At 41.1% G+C, this 19,502-nt stretch overlaps 1 protein-coding gene across 1 annotated transcript in view; it reads left to right on the forward strand.

The window, feature by feature from the left end:
* Positions 1 to 19,502, forward strand: part of RYR2 (ryanodine receptor 2) — a 648,519-nt gene that overhangs the window by 338,097 nt on the left and 290,920 nt on the right. The window contains exons 19-24 of the mRNA XM_075924816.1: positions 3 to 121; positions 333 to 466; positions 1,688 to 1,929; positions 11,354 to 11,546; positions 13,793 to 14,009; positions 16,406 to 16,510. Coding sequence (XP_075780931.1) covers positions 3 to 121; positions 333 to 466; positions 1,688 to 1,929; positions 11,354 to 11,546; positions 13,793 to 14,009; positions 16,406 to 16,510 — 1,010 coding nt within the window. The remainder of the gene's footprint in view (positions 1 to 2; positions 122 to 332; positions 467 to 1,687; positions 1,930 to 11,353; positions 11,547 to 13,792; positions 14,010 to 16,405; positions 16,511 to 19,502) is intronic.

A 19,502-nucleotide genomic window follows, 5' to 3' on the forward strand; every position in this document is an offset into this window, starting at 1 on the left:
AGGAATTCTGGAGGTTTTGCACTGTGTGCTGGTTGAAAGTCCAGAAGCTCTAAATATTATTAAGGAAGGACATATTAAATCGATTATCTGTCTTTTGGACAAACATGGAAGAAACCATAAGGTGGGTGAGATACTCGTAAGAATAGAAGAACTATAGTGAATAAGAAAAGCATGTTGTTACCTGTAAAAGTGAAATTCCAAATGATTTAATCTGTAAAATAGGTATCCTTTGAAAGGGTTGGGGGTATCAATACAGTTCCTTTCTGTGCTGGTGTTTAATGTTTTAATACAAAAAGAAAATTACAGCCAAAAGAATTTAATTTATTTTACAGGTTTTAGATGTCTTGTGCTCTCTCTGTGTATGCCATGGAGTAGCTGTGCGGTCTAATCAACACCTAATATGTGACAATCTCCTACCAGGAAGAGATCTCCTCCTACAGACACGCCTTGTCAACCATGTGAGCAGGTAAAATAAAATTATCTGTATAAATGTAGATCATCAAAGAAAAAGGAATCTGAGTTCTTGTGCTAAGACAATATCTGTAGTCATTAAGAGAAAATCTATTTAATTCCACCACAGTAATCACTTCTATGCATTTTTCTAAGGGCAATGCATTAACTGGAGTATGCATTAACTGGTTTTGATAAATGATGTCCATAAGAATCAGAACAAGGACTATAGCCTTAAACTTAATCATGGGGCAGTACTGCAGTAGCTTGAGAATCAGAGAGCTCTAAATGGCTCCTTGATGCACCACCATTCTTGCCCTGAGTGCATACTGTTGCAGGAGAGAATTTGGCCTTTCAGTTGAAGATTCTTGGGTCCTGAATACATCTGTTACCTCTGAATTACTGTGTCCTAGTAAGTATGTCACTTAACCATTGAGTGGAAGGAAAAATGTAAATATAAAATGTGAATGATGACAGTGTGGGGGATTTTTAAGTCTTTTAAAATTAAGATTGGAATCCTTCCTTTAGAAAAAAGGTTATAGCTTGAACTGAAGTTAATTGACTTGGTGCCAAAATTATTGGGAGAAGTTCTATAGACTGTGTTCTACAGGAAGTCAGACTAGATGATCACAAACGTCCCTTTTGGCCTTAAAATCTATGCATGTACTTCTGTACCTCATGTTTGTCATCTGTATTGCTAATTTGCCTTAAAGACTGGTACACTCTTGTGAATTACTGGATTTTACAAAATGGTGAATAAATTAATAAATACTTATTTTACAAATTTATTGTAGCTTTAGTTATGAGACTTCACATAAAGTGTTGTGTAGTGTGTTTTATAAGTATAATAAAGTCACTGTCCTGCACTATGAGATGATTTTATAGCATCTACTCACTACACTTTTCCTGATGGTTAAGGGAAGAGGCTATTATTATGTATGAAACTTGGGGATGTGCAATGTGATTTAGTAAAATTGTACTTAAAGTGCAAAGTATTATTACAAATATTTTATCAATAGTGCTGGTCTAATTGTTGAAACTTAATATTTGATTGAACTCTATGGGAAGCTTTTCTACAGAAATTGTGAAGAACTTTTAATTTTTGTCTTCACTTTTAATGAAATGAGACGTATTCAATAAGTTGCAAACATAAACTGAGAAAAAGAAGTATAAATGCTGGAATGTGTTCTTCTGATCTGTTTTTATGGAAATCCATTCCCCCCCCCTTTGTTTTAAGCATGAGACCCAATATCTTCCTTGGGATCAGCGAAGGCTCTGCCCAGTACAGAAAATGGTACTATGAACTTATGGTGGACTATGTGGAGCCGTTTGTGACAGCAGAAGCAACTCATTTTCGAGTGGGCTGGGCTTCAACAGAGGGCTATTCACCCTATCCTGGGGGAGGTGAAGAATGGGGTGGAAATGGTGTTGGCGATGACCTGTACTCTTATGGATTCGATGGTCTTCATCTGTGGTCAGGTAAAGCATTTTTAATTTAATTAATTAAAGAGATATGGCACAGCCAGTTCCAGTATGTTTCTGTCACTCGGCTGTATCAAAATAAATCATGTATGTATATGAATTGTAGGCAGACATTCCATTTTGGGCAAAATGCAGAACGAGAGTCCCATTATGTTTTTTTTAAAGTTGACTATTGCCATATAAAAGACAGTTTTATTCAAAACAATGTGATTTATAGATGGAAGCATAATTTGTTTCCACCTAAAGCTTTTTTTAAAAAAACAAGGCACTCTACAGCTTTGCTTTAAAACTTCAAAGGTACAGAAAATGAAGTCTGACAAGCATTCCCACAGTGGCAGACTGGCTTTCTAATTCCTGTTTGATATTATAAGACCAACATGAGAGATTTAGGTCACAGGGATTTTTTTTAATTTCTTTGAGATACTGATTTTGGTTCAAAATTTTAGAAATACTTAATGCCAGACAACAGGGACTTACGTAAGCAGACTGGTCTATCCATTCTCCATGTGATGCATATTGAGTGTGTCTGAATATGTAGTAAGGAAACTTCTTTGTATCATACATTTTAAAAGTACTTCTGTGTTTCTGTTCAGATAGATGGGAATGCATTGGTGATTTGGTTTTCAAAACCACCCAGAGGATATGGACACAATCCTTAGGGAGCTTTTAAAAAATCTCAGCCTAAATGTACTGAAAAATGTATATACTGTTCCTGTTGATGCAATTACGGGATAGGTTGTGAGAAATGTAGACAGTGGATATTAAGTATGCATGTGATGTGTGGGAATGTGTTAACTTTATATAGGTCGAACTTCTCTTAACTGGGACACTCTGGTCCAGCAACATCCCTGGTCCGGAAGGACCAGAGATGTTCTAGGACCAGAGAGTCCCATGGAGTGTTGGTGGTTGGGAGCCTTGCATCAGGGCTGGAGTCCAGTAGCAGGGCTGCTCTGTGGCAGCAACACTGGGAGCCCAGTAGCAAGGCTGGTGGCAACAATGCAGGGCTGAGGTGTGGGGAGGCAATGAGACTGCCCGGTGGGTTGGAGTCCAGCAGCAGGGCTGCCTCCTGGCAGCAAAACTGCCCAGCGAGACCGGGAGGCAGTGGGGTTGCCCAGTGATGGGGCTGGGAACCCGGCAGCGGGACTACCCGGCAGCACAACTAGGAGCCCCGCTTCCCCGCTGCTGAAAAGTAGCTCAGCTGCGTGACAGGACTTGGGAGGCAGTGCGGCTGCCCCATAGGGCCAGGAGCCTGACCACAGGGCTGTCTGGCAGTGGAGCCAGGAACCCAGGAGTGGGGCTGCCGAGCAGCACGGCAAAGATCCCGGCAACCCTGCTGCTGCCCAGCGGAGCTTCCAGGTGAGGTTGGGAGGCAGTGGGGCTGCCCAACGAGGCTGAAGCGCAAGAGGGGCTGCTGCCCAGCAGCACAGCTAAACTCCAGCAGGGGGGCTGCCACACGAGGCTGTGATTGTGGTGGCAGGGTTGCCACGGTTGGGCTGGGAACCCTGTGCTGAGGGGCCGGTGGCAGGGAGAAGCTGTCTGGAAGGCTGGCAGGTCCCCAGGGTACCAGACCAGGGTGGTCCAACCTATATAATAAATATAATATTCCTAGATAGGAATGAAGGAAGAAAACAGTAGTGCAATAAGTACCTTGGCTGCAGAAATTTAGATTGACTTAATGTCTCATGAATGACTTGTGTATTTGGACTGGAAATCCAAAAGCATCATTGGCCTAAAACAGAATCTGAAATAATAATTTTTATCCTTACAGAAAAGAAGTATCCTGTGCTAGCAGATATGAAATTGGAATTAGTCCGTTTTCTTTTTTTTCTGCTGCAAAAGCCTTATTCTATCTCTGATTTAGGCCACTGCAGTGATATCGAGTATCACAGAGTGAAATAAGTTCTTCATATTTGTCAAAGTTTTCTTGCTTATGCAAAGAAAGTCTGTACATAGCACAGTATTCATATATTTCTATTCTCTGACATTGTCTCTCTTTTTTCCTTATCTGTGCTCATCATGTCCATCTCCTAAACTTTTGTTTAATAACTCTTTATCCCATGCATGCCTTCCTTCTGAGTCTCATGCAGACTGGATAATTTTGCCAGTGGAAGCTTTTGTCCCAGTGACTTAGACTGGTGAAACAAAGAAGGCTTGCTAGATGGAAAAGGTGATTTCTTCGCACTAGAGCTACAAGTTTTTAATTCTCAAATTAACTGGCATTGAGATTAGAGCCTCATTGGTCATTGGAGGTTGAAAGTGAAAGGAATTTTTTTGTGATATTGAGGTGTGTGTGAGAGCATTTGCATCTTCTCATTGGTAATGCATGTAAATTGAGGTTGGTTTGGATGTTAGTGGCCTTAGCTGATTTTTTTAAGTGGTTGAATTGATAGGATATGTACTTGAGTGTTAATTGAACTCATTGAACTCTAAGGGGATGTCTACATAATGTCCTGCACACCACCCTGGGAGTGAGTCTTAGAGCCTAGAGCAGTTGAATCAGGCTTGTGCTGCAGGGCTAAAAATAGATATTGGAATTGGTCTGGAGCATGAGCTCTGAGACTCGGCAAGCTCGATTTCAAATGAAATATCCCAGAGAGCGGTGGCAAAGGAGCTCTGTAATGGGCAAGAGGTGTTGTAGGGAGGAGAATATTTCCAGAGCCAGATACTACTTGAATATCAAGTGAACAGAGAGGGAGGGAGCAGTTTTGTTTTTTGGAGAGAAGACAGTAGACATTTTCAATCTCAAGAGTCCTCTTGTACTCTGTTCCTCTCCCAGTAATCGCATTTTCATCTAAGGTTGCTGTTGCACTTCCAGAGTGAAATATGTCATAATCTCCTTGAATTGTTGTTATCCCAGAAGGGGTAATATATAGTATGGGATTTTTTGGGTCCATGATAAATTCCACTCAAATGACTAGCAACATATTAGGCTGTTGCTTCTTAGTGCTGATCCTGGAAAGGTCAGTGAAGAAATGCCAGAGGAAATATTCTTCTTCCAACTGACACATAACATTTACCTATGATGTATTATTATGATTGTTACTACAGTATTTAATACATGGAGAATGACCTGCAGCTGATCCTGTGATTTGTGCCACTTTTGAGGAAAGGAAGATAACAAGGGATCATATTTGATTTATAAAACATCAATATTTGCTGAGATTACCAGGATTAATTGCATTTATTCTTGAGTAAAAAGAAGATTCAGTTCAGAGTCATTCATGTTTTATCATTGCTCTGAGAAAAATTAAAATGACCAGTCTCAAGTAATCTCGTACTATAACAAATATCATGATTAGAGCCATGATGTTGGTAATGAACTAACCAAGTCTTCACTGCATGCTCTAATAGTAGATTCCCCCTCAAACCGCTTTGTCTCCACATACCTGGGAAAAGGGTTGGAGTTTGAACCTCACACAAGATTGGGGAGTAGAATCTTCAAAACACATCAGACAGCAGGACTCCAGGGAAATGGAAAGGCATGGAATACACTGATTAAATGTGAATTTTTTTATCTAGATCTTTAGAGTCTCTATTGGAAATGATTACTCAGAGATCAGAGATCAGCCAAAGATGGCCTGGGAATCTAAACTGCACAACCAATGTCGCAACTGGCCTGCTGTTATTTAGAGCTTAAAATTGTCTCAATCACAACTATGGATATGATAGTATACACATTTAAATGTTTAATTAATGGGCTCATTGGTTAACCTTCATAGTTACACACAAGCACTCCCCTTTATACTGCTGCCTCAGTATCAGAGGCAGCAGCACAGAGTGGGGGAGCAGATGGGAACCGGTGTTCGCAGGGAGCTGACTTTTAAGCCAGCTCCCCATGTGTTACAGGCTCTCACAGAGCCACCTACCCCTTCCCCCACTCTGCTGCCTCTGATACTGAGGCAGCAGCACATGGGGAAGGGGGGAGGAGATGGTAACAATCCTTGGCGGTAGGGGTAGTACGTCCTAATGGCCAAAGTCACTATAATGACCCCCCAACAGTTGAGTAACCATCCCAAGGTAGGTGGCAGCCAAGATAGGGGAACCTGGACCCTCCCTCTCCACTGTGTTCTGACCCAGGGTCCTATCCGTGGCAGATTCACCTGCCACCAGCTTAGTGGGGAGCCACCTTCAACATGCCAAGTCTTTAGCCAATTCTAACCTGTTCCTCCTCTCAAGTCCCCTGGCTCTCTTCCTATTTGAGCCTACAAAAACTATGGTGTCCATTGTCTGGCAGTCTTTTCACCCTCTGCTCCATCCCCTCTCTGGATGCCTAGATCTGGTCTTGTTTAGCTGGCCTCTAGGTAGTCCACTTGCTGGAGCTTGTGGTGCACCACCTCCTCTGATGGTTAGCCCAGAATACACTGTTCTCAGACCTTTTTACCCAGGCCCCAACTGGAGCATACTCAGCAGAGCGGAAGGAGTATGGCCTCTTTTGCTAACAAAGAGGGCTTAACCCAAGAGTCTCAAACTCCTGTCCCAGGCATCATCTATGGCCTGAGCATGTCCCCAGTCTGGCCCACAAAATATTTAGAATAAGTCATTTAATCAGGCTGATTCAGTTGCTGGCCAGAGGCAGGAGCAGTGGGTGGCATACAGGGATTCACCCTCACACAAGCCTCCCAATAGCACCCAGGGCCCAAGCGCCAATGTAGTCCTGGCTGCAGAGGGAGCCGCTTGGTCTGGGAAGCTATTGGCTGTTTTTGCTGCACTACAAACCACATTGCGAACTCAGCTGGCCCAGCAGCCACCCAAGCTGACATGCTTCTGCAGCCAGTGGGGCAGGACTGGTGGGTTTTGCTTTTGGTTACCCAGATGAGGGTGGGGGATCCCAGCACGAGGGCATAGATGTTAGTGGGGTAGAGGGAGGTGGGATTCCAGTGTGATAGCATAGATATTAGCAGTGGGGGGCATCCCAGCATGAGGACATGAGAGTGTCAGGGGCAGGAGAGTTTCATTTGTAGGCTCCTGGTCTCTCTCTGGGCTCCTGGACACAGCTGGAGACACTGCCAATTTGGATGTACTGTATTGCCAACCCCAAGTGTTCAAAACTCATGAATCAGCCGTCCCCCACTTCCAGAAAAGAGAATGGCTTTTTGAAATCACAGATAAAAATACACACGGGGGTCTTTTTATTTGATATCTGGTGTTTTGAGCTCTTTTGCTGAACTCAGGGCATGTTTTCTAGCTTTTCTCCACAAACCAGGAAACCTAAAGTTTTCTTAAAAAAAAAAAAAAACCAACCAAACTGAGAAAAGGAAGAAATAAGAGGCTTGGACTCTTTTGTAATACCATGCACCAGCAAACAAACATAATATACTAAGTCACAGTGATCAGTGTTGATAGTGGTGCATGAGATATCAAGTAGTGAAGTTACTAGATACGGCTTCATTTAATTCTAATAATGTGGTTGGGGCTTTTCAGAATTATCAGGAGACTTGTGATAAAATCAGGAGAGTTGGCATCACAGGTATCTTGACCATTTCACAAAATGAATTAATAGTTTCACAGTTTATACATATAGGCGAGATGCTCTGCATACACCTCTGCCAGGCACCAGGAAGGTGCTGGCAGCAACATGAAGCTAGCAGTAGGAAGTCACTCTAGCCCTGCTGCACTGCTGGTGGTGGTGGTGGTGGTAGGGACCCGGCCGGGAGGCATGCAGGAGGGAGTGCACTGGGCCAGCAGGAAGGGCTGGGAGATGCACGGAGTGGGGACACAGCAACCCCTGCTCCCTTGGAGTCTTGCAGAGGAAGGTGCGCACTGGCTCGCTAGGAGGATTTGAGCACTGGCAATTGCCTATAAAGTTTGAGATCCATGGTGTGTCAGTGCAGATCAGAGACACCCTGACATAGGCAGATACAGGAATCTAGTGGTAAAATAAATGTAGGTCTGAATCTGAGACTTACATTATATCAGTCTCTCAGTGCTTTACTTGGATTACTGCACTGGCACCACACTCACTGTCTTTATGAAGATAGGAATGAGGCTTCCAGACTGTTTTATGAGATAGCTTAGAGTAAAAGTAGCAACCACTTTGCCTAATAATATATAAGTGTTCTCTGGGCACAATAATATACATACATATATTGGGGATGTTATGACTACTCTCATTTATTTAACTGCATTGGTCAGCTGAGGGCTGTTTATAAAGATGAGAGCACAATAAACCAACCACAATGGGCTTTATGTTTAAAGGAAAATTGCTCATAGGGAAGAAGACAGAGCACTTTGTCTTGAAATAAAAAGTTTCTTTTCTTGCCTCTGTCTACTTAGACAGTTCCTCTTTGGTAGCAATAGATGAGAACCATAACAAAATAGGTCAAGACTATTTAAAGTTCTGCTTTCTTCCTAGTGCTAGTATGCAGTATTGATACAAACAATCAGCTCACCCTGATGTAGCTAATATTTGTGCATTGATTCCATCAGTTCAGATAGGTTTTCAAAATCTCAAATATCGAACAGGTTCCATACCTCTGAAATTTCATTAACATTTTCTGTGGTAGCTAAAACAAATTCTTGGCAGATCTGGAGTGATTCCAAGTTGCCCAAAGTAGAAAAAACAAATAATACTTTCGTTTGATAATCTATGTCCTAAAAAGGCTCTAAAATAATAATAAACCAAAATCACTTTCTTAGAATGAAATATTACCATATGACAATTATTATATTGTTACCATATAACAATAAATCTTCCTATTAAATCTTCTTGTGCAAAATCTAATTTAATTTAGTTTCTTCAGTTTTAGAGTAACTCTAATATTGCAAAGAAGGAGAATTCATAAATGAAGAATTTAAGACTAGAGGAGGAGGATCATCTTGTCTAATCTGTACATCACAGGCTATTAAGTCTCACTGTTACCATGTTATTGAGCCCAGTAAATTGCATTATGTTTGGTCTAAAGCATATCTCCCAGAAAGATGTCCGGTATTGATTTCATGACATGAAGAGATGAAGAATCCACCATTTCCTTTGGTAGTTTGTTTGTGCTTAATCACCCTCACAGTTTACAAAACTGTGCCTAAACTCTAATTTGAGATCGTCTGGCTTTATTGGTGGCCAAATACCTTGCAGTCATAAAAAGGTTCAGCCATTTGGGCATCCTGGGGCATCAAATCATCCAGAGAGGATGGGGTTCCCTGTAAACCTTTAGAGCCCATTTGTGTTAGCTAATGGGAAAAGGGGGAGTAACAAATATTTGGGAACCGTACTGGGTTTGGTGGGGGAAGACAGCCAAACTAATGGCTGGCACCTCCTTGTGGTGGATGCCCAATGCAGGTACACCATAGAAAGGACATTCGATAACCAGTCAAATAGCTTGGAAAAGGATGTAAAAAGAGATGGGTGTTAAAGGGGTCAATTGGGGACTCTTATAATTGATATGGCAGAGAGCCAACCCCTCTCCCCCAATATTATAGCCCACCTTACCTATAAGTGGGATGAATTTTAAACGCCTGGCAAGGGATTTGCTGAAAGGACCTGGATAGGAAAAGAGGAAGAGCTTATGGGAGCCTTCTCCTCCCCACGAGATATTGGAAGGTCCCAGCAATAATTTGCTGGAGTAACTTGGATGGAAAATGAGAGGGAGCTGGTAAAAAAAAAAAAAAACCAGAACAATTTTGTGCTCACTAATCCATAGCGCTACCTCCAAGACTGGTCTGCCAGCATCTGGAACAAAATCACAACACATTAATGGTGACTGACCACCTGAAGTTGCACACGCGTATTATGTTTTTCAGTGCCATTGCACAATTGTCAGAATTGCGTGTGCCTCTGTAACCAGCTGCAGCACTTGAGGACGCTAGCTGACAGGTTTCCTGTGACCCTGTGCGCCCGCTACTTTGTAATGGGCTATTTGATGACCAGCTTTTCTGCTCTTGTAATTGCATGCATTTGTTAAGATTTGTTCCCAGAGCCCTGCCAACTGAGAGCAGGCAGCCCAGTTGCGCACACACTTTTTAATCAGTTACCAATTAAACAGAATTTTACATCCTTAGAAATAACTTGCATAAAAAATTCCTGCTAACAAAAGTAGAAGTTTGCTGACCTCTTTTGCAGCAGTTTCCATCTCTCCCACATCACACAATAAAGCATTGTTTTTTAAAATCAGCAAGCCATTCCCACCTTCACCCCTCCTTAAAAGTGGATGGAGCTGGCTCCTGCATTAGGAAAACAGGATAAGGGCTCCTCTGTAGGTGGGTTCTTGAGGGGCATAGGGCACTTGCCTGAGGAGGGCAGGATTGTGGGTTCACGTCCCGTCCTGGGAGTGGCCAGACAGCTGCCCCAGGAATGGAGCAGCAGAGCCAAGGCAGGCTTACTCCTACCCCAAGCCTACACCACTCCCAAAAGTAGCTGGTATGTACAGTCTATATTAGAATCAATTTCCAGAGGTTTTTCACTTGTCTATCTCTTTCTGTGCCTTACAGTATAGATAAACTAAATGCCAGAAGTGTGGCATTTATCCAAGTTTGTAGGTAATTTTTATATGTAAATACAAGATGTATTCTTTAAATGGTGTGGGGGGAAGAGAATAATATATTCTAGGGTTAATTGAAGACAGAATAAAGTAATAGACATATCTGTGGTGAAAAAGTATTTACTAATCTTTATTAATCTGTTTTAGAGCTTTGATTCATGCTAAGTAGTACAATACTCCATAAAGTAAACAAGGGTACCACAATCTGGCTCTTAATAATGATACACCCTGATTTAACATCTTCAAAATACTTTACAGATAGCACATTTGTGTTCATCTTGGATGATAGGCCATACTGTAGATTAGTATTTTGATATATTTTATTTCACACAATATCATGGTCTCATTGATCTAATATTTGTTTTTAGGACTGAAGTATTTTGTATAGAATTTGGCAATTGGAACAAAAGTCAAAATAATGTACATTTCTAATGCAAGTGTGTGACATGCATTTTTAGCTGGATTTTCTATGAATGTTCTGGGGTTGGGTTTGTTCGATATATACATTAAATAATATTTACATAAAGTATAAATGGAAGGAGTTTTTGATGCAAGCGCCTATTGTTGGGATTGTGATATTTGGATGCTTGTGATATTTGGATATGAAGGATTTTTATTGCCAAATTGCTTGGCAACAAGCACTGAAAGTCTGAAATACTGAGCTTGGTGATTGACTAATCATGAGAGAGTCCAAGTACAATTCAGGCCTGCTATTGTAGGCATTGTATAAAGGTGTAATGTTGCAATAATTACAATTTATGGTTTTGCAGATGCCATTGAGTTAATTTAATCTTAATTATTTGATAATCTAGTATTGATGTCAGCGAATCCAGTCACATGCACTCCATCCTTTTACCGGTTCTTAAGTAAAAATTTCAGGTTTGAGTGAAATCTTTTCTGTGTGACTCTTTAAAGTTGTTCTAAATGTATTTTCTTTTTTCCCGCAGGCTGTATTGCACGGACAGTGAATTCACCCAATCCTCATCTCTTAAGAACAGACGATGTCATTAGCTGCTGTTTGGATCTGAGTGCTCCAAGCATCTCATTCCGGATAAATGGTCAGCCCGTTCAAGGGATGTTTGAGAATTTCAACATTGATGGCCTCTTCTTTCCCGTAGTCAGTTTCTCGGCAGGAATAAAGTAAGCATCCATTGTTGTTTTTCCTCTGCTATTTTCAATGAACACATCCAGTTATTCCCCTTCTGCCTTCCCCCACCTCATTTCCCTTTCTGACATCTGCCTTCTTGGCACATGGCCTGCTGCATTAAAGTGGATCGAGGTAAGAGCTGAAGGGAATCCTGAAGGGATAGTGCACCTGGTGTTTGTCAGCATGCAAACATGTTCAGGTATCTCATTAATATACCCCACTTCGGATTTTAAAAACTGTCTCTTTTCTTAGCTGCCAATACAGCATGAAATGCTAGCATTCCCCGCTAGGCCAGACTTTCAGCCAAACTTAAAACAAAAACATCAACATTAATTCTATGGTTTTTTTTTCTTCTGATTTCTGCCATGTAAAATAATGGGCTTTCCATAATGCACTGGTGGCAGTGTAGTCTCTGTTAGCTGAAGATAGGAAAACACAATTGGTCAGTTCTGTCTGCCATTTAGCTGCATTCTTGGATTTCTTTCTAATGCTAAGCATGGATAGCATTGCCTACTGGTAAAATATTCTAGAGCATCTATATTCTGGCCTCAATTACACATACTCTTCTCTCTGCCTAGCTGTCCTACGCAATGCTATCTTCCTGCATATGAAGCTGTGGGCCCTTAGGGAACATCACTAGCACAGATTGCAGGAGCTTGTCTTTTCAGCAACACAGACGACTGCAAAGACATTAAACCTCGGCTTGCTGTGCAGCTTTACAACAGAACAGCAACTCGGAATCAGGGTCTTGCTCCTCTTCTTAAAGGGTGCTCGGTGGTTTGTGCTCATGATACTGAAAAATATTGCCCGGATTACTGTCAGCAGAACTGCTGTCCATCTAATATGGAACCATACACTACATGGCTAAAGCTCTTCTATGCAGGCCTGGAGCTTTGCTCATAGCTGCTCCAAGACTGTGGAACAAACTTCTACAGGCATCGCTATTCCCAGTCAGACCTTTCATTCCTGATGCAAAGTGCACTTCTTCAACATTACTTTTGCAAATATAAACACCTAATAATAAAATAATATAATAATACAATGTATATGTAACATATATTTCTCCTCAAGGAGAAGGAGAAAGAGAAAGAAGGAACAATATGGGAGTGATTTCATTCAAATCACTCAATGGACTTCCTGAATGTGTTCAGATTCTATAGGCATGAGGATCTTTAAGAACCTTGTTGTGTAACTCTACTGAAGCTATTGTAATTACAGTGGTGATTAATTGACTTTTTTTTCCAGATCTTCCAAATCACACTTCACCAAGATGAATCACTGAGTTTTGTAACAGATACTTCATGCTCATCTCTGTACTAAGGGCCTTGTAGTAACAAAAGTGAAAGGCATGATTGTATAACTGCAAAACATGGAAAACTTGTAATGTTGAACATACAATGAATTTTCTGTGTTGTCTTGAAGGTTGCATATGCTATTGGTGAGAGTATTGGATGATTTTCCATTGAGATTTTGGGTCTCATTTTTCAAATCTTCCAAACTTCAGGGATTTCAGAGGGAAAAGTTCTGGGCCTGGGTTTATCTCTGGCAATCTCTTGTCTCCAGGGCTATAGCTAAACTTTGGTGTTATGAAGGTTACTTCCTCGTAGGCATCTTTAGCAAGTTAGTATTTTCTTACTTTTTTCTCCATTATCCTCCATCTCTCTAAAACTGTTGAATAAAAGGTGGCGATTATCTTATGGAGTGGCTAAATCTCTTCTGAATGTAGAATAGTGATAGAAATGTAGCCGTGTTAGTCTGGTGTAGCTGAAACAAAAAACAGGACTGTGTAGCACTTTAAAGACTAACAAGATGGTTTAATAGGTGATGAGCTTTCGTGGGCCAGACCCACTTCCTCAGATCAAATAGTGGACAAAAATTGTCACAACCATATATACCAAAGGATACAATTAATTTTAATTTGTATATATGGTTGTGACAATTTTCGTCCACTATTTGATCTGAGGAAGTGGGTCTGGCCCACGAAAGCTCATCACCTATTAAACCATCTTGTTAGTCTTTAAAGTGCTACATAGTCCTGTTTTTTGTTAAATCTCTTCTGGTTACACATCTATTCTTTCTTCCTCACCACAACCTCCAGTGCTAATTACCTGAGAGGCAAGTGTTTAATATGGTGAAGTTGCAGCATTGATGGTCTTAGATTACTGTTGAAAGCAAAAGACTAACCAGTGGTTTGTACTGGAGACATTATAATTGCATATATTGCTGTTGCTGTTCATAGAGTACGTTTCCTGCTTGGAGGCCGCCATGGAGAGTTTAAATTCCTGCCTCCACTTGGGTATGCACCCTGCTTTGAAGCTGTTCTGCCAAAAGAGAAGCTAAAAGTGGAACATAGCCGAGAATACAAACAAGATCACCACTGTGCAAGAGACCTATTAGGTCCAACCATCTCTTTATCTCAAGCAGCCTTCACACCAGTACCAGTGGATACTAGCCAGGTAAGTGAATCAAATGAGCGTGTTTTTTTTCTTAGTCATAGACATTGCAGGCTCAGATTAGCTTCATGAGTGAGCTTGCAATTTGTCCCAAACATATTGGGTTGATTTGGTATATTTTATTGCTAACCCCTGAGAATAGTGGAACATACAAGCACAATAAGAACTTACTGCTGCTTATTAGAAATTTCATTTGTTTCACATTTGTGAGCTTTAGAATATGTTGTTTTATCCTTGGAGTGAAACTAAAGTAAAACAGAGGGCCCTTTGTGTAGTGATAACTGTGGAAATGATGTAACTGTTTTCTCAATAAACTTTTTATTGATCAAGTATTTTAAAGGTGAAAGCTAGTGCTCATGTTAAAATGCACTAGGACGCCTCATTTCATTTTATTTACTGGGGTTGCCACGTGACTGAGAGCAGAATTTGGCTCATTATGGAGAGAAAAAGATGCAAAAGAATAATGCAAATTTATTTTATTTTATTGCATATCTATACTTACCATGGAACAACAGAAAAATTGACAAATGAAGGCTAATGTATGCATCTCCTGTGGCAACAGATAAAAGCATTGACTCTTACGTTTGCCGCTGATGCATCCCCAGAATACTGGCTAATACTACATCTGGAATGATGTGGGCCCACCCCCATTAGTATGACATCACATACACCAGGCATGTGAGGTCGCACCAGTGGGGATTGAGCACTCCTACATGGCATTCTCCACATCCACCGGGCAGGGACAAACTTTTCCCAAAACAGGACTATCCAACTTAAAACTGGAAAATGACCTGCCTGAGATCCTGCTCCCTTGGAAAGGAATGTGAATATTGCCATTGGCTTTGATGTATACGGGATCAAGCCCTAAATATTCCCTTCTAGACATAAAATGATTGATGAAGAAAGAACAAATCCTCCAGTAAAACAGACAGCATATGTCCATCTCTGTAATGTACATGATAATGCCCTTTTATAAAGTAATGATTCTGAGACAGCTTGCTAGAGAATTGTATTTTTAATAAATGTTTCTTCTGCCTTGTGAGTCCTGTCATGTAATACTAAAATTATCAGCTCTGAAATAATTAACAATATTCACGTTGGTAGTGTTTATAATTAGGGGTCAGTGTTCTCTTCTAAATCCCAATCCTCAGACTACTACTGCTTCTACAGTAATAAAAGATATTCTGAACATTCAGTCTACAAAAAATAGCTTCTTTTTGCAGATTTATATGGAAAAAGAACAGCTTAATGAGAAATAGTACCAATGATTACATAGCATATTGATTTTGTAGTTGCTTTCTCTAGATTCAGTACCCATTTGAAACTGGTGGGTAATGTGGGATATATCTTATGAGCACAACTTACCTATACATTTATTTAGATTCTTATAAGGCAGGGGAGGGTAATCATTTTTGATGGGTGGCCGCTCCTAGATTTTGATAAATAGTTAAGGGTCGCACTTTTCTGTGGTGCGAGTGTGAGATCTGGAATGGAGGATGGGTACAGAAGGGAGCTTGGAATAGGGGACTGGAGTGTAGGAGAGTGTGGGGGATCTGAGAAGGAATTTGAGTGAAGGAGAGGGTTGTGACCTCAGACAGAGGATTGGGTTGCAGGAGAGTATTCTGGCTTGGGAGAAGGGTGTAGGAAAAGGTGCCAGGTCTGGGAGGGAGTTGTGACCTGGGAGAGAGGAGTGCAGGGGTTTTGAGTGATGACCTAAGTAGGAGGGGGTTGTGGTCTGGGGTAGGCTGCTGGGTGGAGAAAAGGTAGGGCAGTTCCAGAGGCAGGCTCTGGCTAGGAAGTATTTACCTAGGCAGCCCCTGGCCAGCAGCCCTACAGTACCCTGAGGCAGGCTCCCTGCCTGCTGTATCCTCAGGCTGCACATAATAGCTGGCTGCTCCTTGTGGCTCTCTGCTTTGAGCACGATGGGTGGTAGGTGGAAGGCTTTGCGCATTGACCCATCCTCGAGCAAAATCTCTCAGCTGCTATTGTGCGGAAACCGAACAGTGGAAATTGAGAGATTTTGCTGGGTGGTGAGGGCAGTATGCAAAGCACAGAACAGACAGCCAAATGGTGCAGCCAGACGCTGAACGTGGTGTGGGGCTGCTCTGTACCTGAGGGTCCTTGTGGGGTGGCTCATGGGCCGTATCTTGCGTGCCCTATTATAAGCCCACAGATAAATAGTGTGTAAGTTATGGAAGAGAGTGAAAATGTGTTGTACATATACAGTACTTCTCATCAAGGCACTTAAATTGTGTGTGACCTTACTGATTATTTCTTATTCTGAGAGAGATTTCTAATTTATTCTGGCTATTTATGATGACGATGTTGAATATGAGAGTATAGTAACTGGATTGCATAGTAATACAATGTTTGTAATAGCCTCTGTTTCTTGTGTTTAGATTGTATTGCCTCCTCACCTGGAAAGAATTAGAGAAAAATTAGCAGAGAACATCCATGAACTCTGGGTTATGAATAAAATTGAACTTGGCTGGCAGTATGGCCCAGTAAGTACTTTTAAAAAATTCCTGTTAATTACTTTCTGTACATAGCAAAACTGTATACTTCTGATTGTACTGTATGGTGACACCACTGTGATTCCGTTGGATTTCACTGATAATTAATATGGGATGTGTTCCAGTAGTTGGAAACCGACAGTATTTATATAGCCAAAAGGCTAAGGTTTTGGTCCAAATCCTGGTATCCATTAAGACTGTGGTGAGTATTAAAGTCAGTCTAATTGATGGTGTGTGGATTCTCAACCCGATGTTGGAATGGTGGAGCTGGCTCTTCATTTTCACCTTTCAATTGGGGAAGAAGAAGGAGACAGAGGAGAGGGGTTCTACTGGAGTACCACGTCTGTCTTGGCTGCCAAAAAATGTTTGGGAGGCATTGTTGTGTCATGCCAAGCAATGAAAAGCAGCCTTAAGGCTCCTCTGGCATCTCAGGGCACGCTGTCATTGTCTCCGCCATCTAGTTGTGCACTACCTTCCCTCCTCCAGAGATGTAGAAATCATGGTTATGGAGTCAATGAAGTAAAAACCAGCATTAACTCTTGAGTGGACTTGTAGGAAACTTACTGCTTTGCCAAGGAAATGGGTCATATAGAACATATGCTCCTCAGTTTGTCCTGCCTCTCATGACCAGCACACACCTGCTAGAGCCCCAGTCTGACTGTTGATGGGGAAAAAAATGCTGTGGGTCCTCAAGGAAGGGGACTTGCCATGAAATCTCCAGCTGTCCCTCAATCCCTTATGTGAGTTGTATGCTTTTTGTACGCATCGTTAAACTAGGGAAATATATAAAGGCTGTGTCTAGAATGGCATGATTTTGCGGAAATATTTTTAACGAAAAAGTTTTTCTGTTACAAGTATTTCCGCAAAAGCGCGTCTAGATTGGCATGGATGCTTTTGCGCAAAATCTTGCCAGTCTAGATGCACCTAAACAGTAAAATGCATAAACACAGAAGGGAAATACAGCTTAGCTGGATCTACTATAAGGTGGATGCATAGCTGGTGGGAAAATCGTCCCCAGCAAGTAGTTATCGGTGGTTAACAGTCAAGCTGGAAGGGCATATTGAGTGGGGTCTCGCAGGAATCAGTTCTGGGTCCTGTTCTGTTAAATATCTTCAGTGATTTATATAATGGCATGGACAATATGCTTTTATAAAATTTGTACATGATACTATGCTGGAAGGGGTTGTAAGTGCTTTGGAGGATAAATAGGATTAGAATTCAAAATGATTTGGACAACCTGGAGAAATGATCTAAAAAAAAGGATGAAATTCAATAAGTACAAATGTCAAGTACAATCAGTTGCACACATACAAAATGGAAAATGACTACTAGGAAGGAGCACTATGAATAGGGAGTGCTGTACGTGTGGATCACAAGCTAAATATGAGTCAAAAGTGTGACATTGTTGCAAAAAAAGAAAAAAACATCACTCTGGGGTGCATTAATAGGAGTACTGTAAGTAAGACATAAATGTAGTTATTCTACTCTGAATAGGTTTCAAGTGGAGTATTGTTTCCAGTTCTGGGTACCGAACTTGGGGAAAGATTTGGACAAATTGAAGAAAGTCCAGAGGAGAGCAACACATTGAATATGTAAAGGATTTTATGTCATCTTCAAAAAAGAAACAAATATGTACAAGCTAGAAACATATTTTGAACATACAATCTTATAATCAATATTTACAGCTTGTAGAGCAGAAGAATCTTGAAGCAAAATAAACATATTGAAAGTCTAGGATGGGGGGGGGGGGGTGGAGAAGCTGTGATCCTTGATGAGTGAAGCAAGAACTCCCATTAGAGACTGTATTAAGTCCTTTTCCCCTGTAAATCCTTATAAACCTTGAGCGAATTATGAAATTGAAAGTTACAGTATACATTGAAAAGGTGTTCTCTATTGCCAACAGCACAGACTGTGTCCAATGATTTTGCGATCCATCTAAGCTGAGAAATATTCCCTATGGCATCTGCTCATGTTAAAAATAATAAATAACCTGTTTTATTCAGTGATAGAAGTGTAGCCGTGTTAGTCTGAAACAAAATGCAGGACAATGTAGCACTTTAAAGACTAACAAGATGGTTTATTAGATGATGAGCTTTCGTGGGCCAGACCCACTTCCTCAGATCAAATAGTGGAAGAAAATAGTCACAACCATATATACCAAAGGATACAATTAAAAAAAATGAACACATATGAAAAGGACAAATCACATTTCAGAACAGGAGGGGGAAGCGGGGGGGGGGGGGAGGAAGGAAGGTAAGTGTCTGTGAATTGATGATATTAGAGGTGGGGTGAGTGGGATGTTTGTGAGTTAATGGTATTAGAGGTGATAACTGGGGAAGCTATCTTGGTAATGGGTAAGATAGCTTGAGTGTTTGTTCATTCCTTTTTGGAGAGTGTCGAATTTTAACATGAATGACAGTTCAGAGGATTCCCTTTCAAGTGCAGATGTAAAATGTCTTTGTAGCAGAATGCAGGTGGTTAAGTCATTGAGAGAGTGTCCTTTCTGGTTAAAATGGCAAGAAACTGTTTTTTCTTTGTGATCTTGTCTGATATCAGTTGTGGGCATTAATCCTTTGGCGAAGTGTCTGAGATGTTTGTCCAATGTACATAGCAGACGGACAATTTCGGCACATGATAGCATAGATTATATTTCTGGATGCGCAGGAATATGTGTTCTTGATCTTATAACTCACTTGGTTAGGTCCAATAATGGTATCGGCAGAATGAATATGTGGACAAAGCTGGCAACGGGGTTTGTTGCAAGGGAAGGTACCAGGGTTGGTATTAGTGTGGTATGTCCTGTGGTGGTTGGTAAGAATCATCTTGAGGTTAGGTGGTTGTCTATAGGAGACTATGGGTCTGTCTCCCAGAGCCTCTTGGAGTATGGTATCCTGTTCCAGTATAGGCTGTAGTTTATTGATAATGTGTTGGACAGGTTTAAGTTGGGGGTTGTAGGTGATGACAAGTGGTGTTCTATTGTTGG

This window comes from Pelodiscus sinensis, chromosome 3 (genome assembly GCF_049634645.1).
Source record: "Pelodiscus sinensis isolate JC-2024 chromosome 3, ASM4963464v1, whole genome shotgun sequence".
Taxonomy (NCBI): Eukaryota; Metazoa; Chordata; order Testudines; family Trionychidae; genus Pelodiscus; species Pelodiscus sinensis.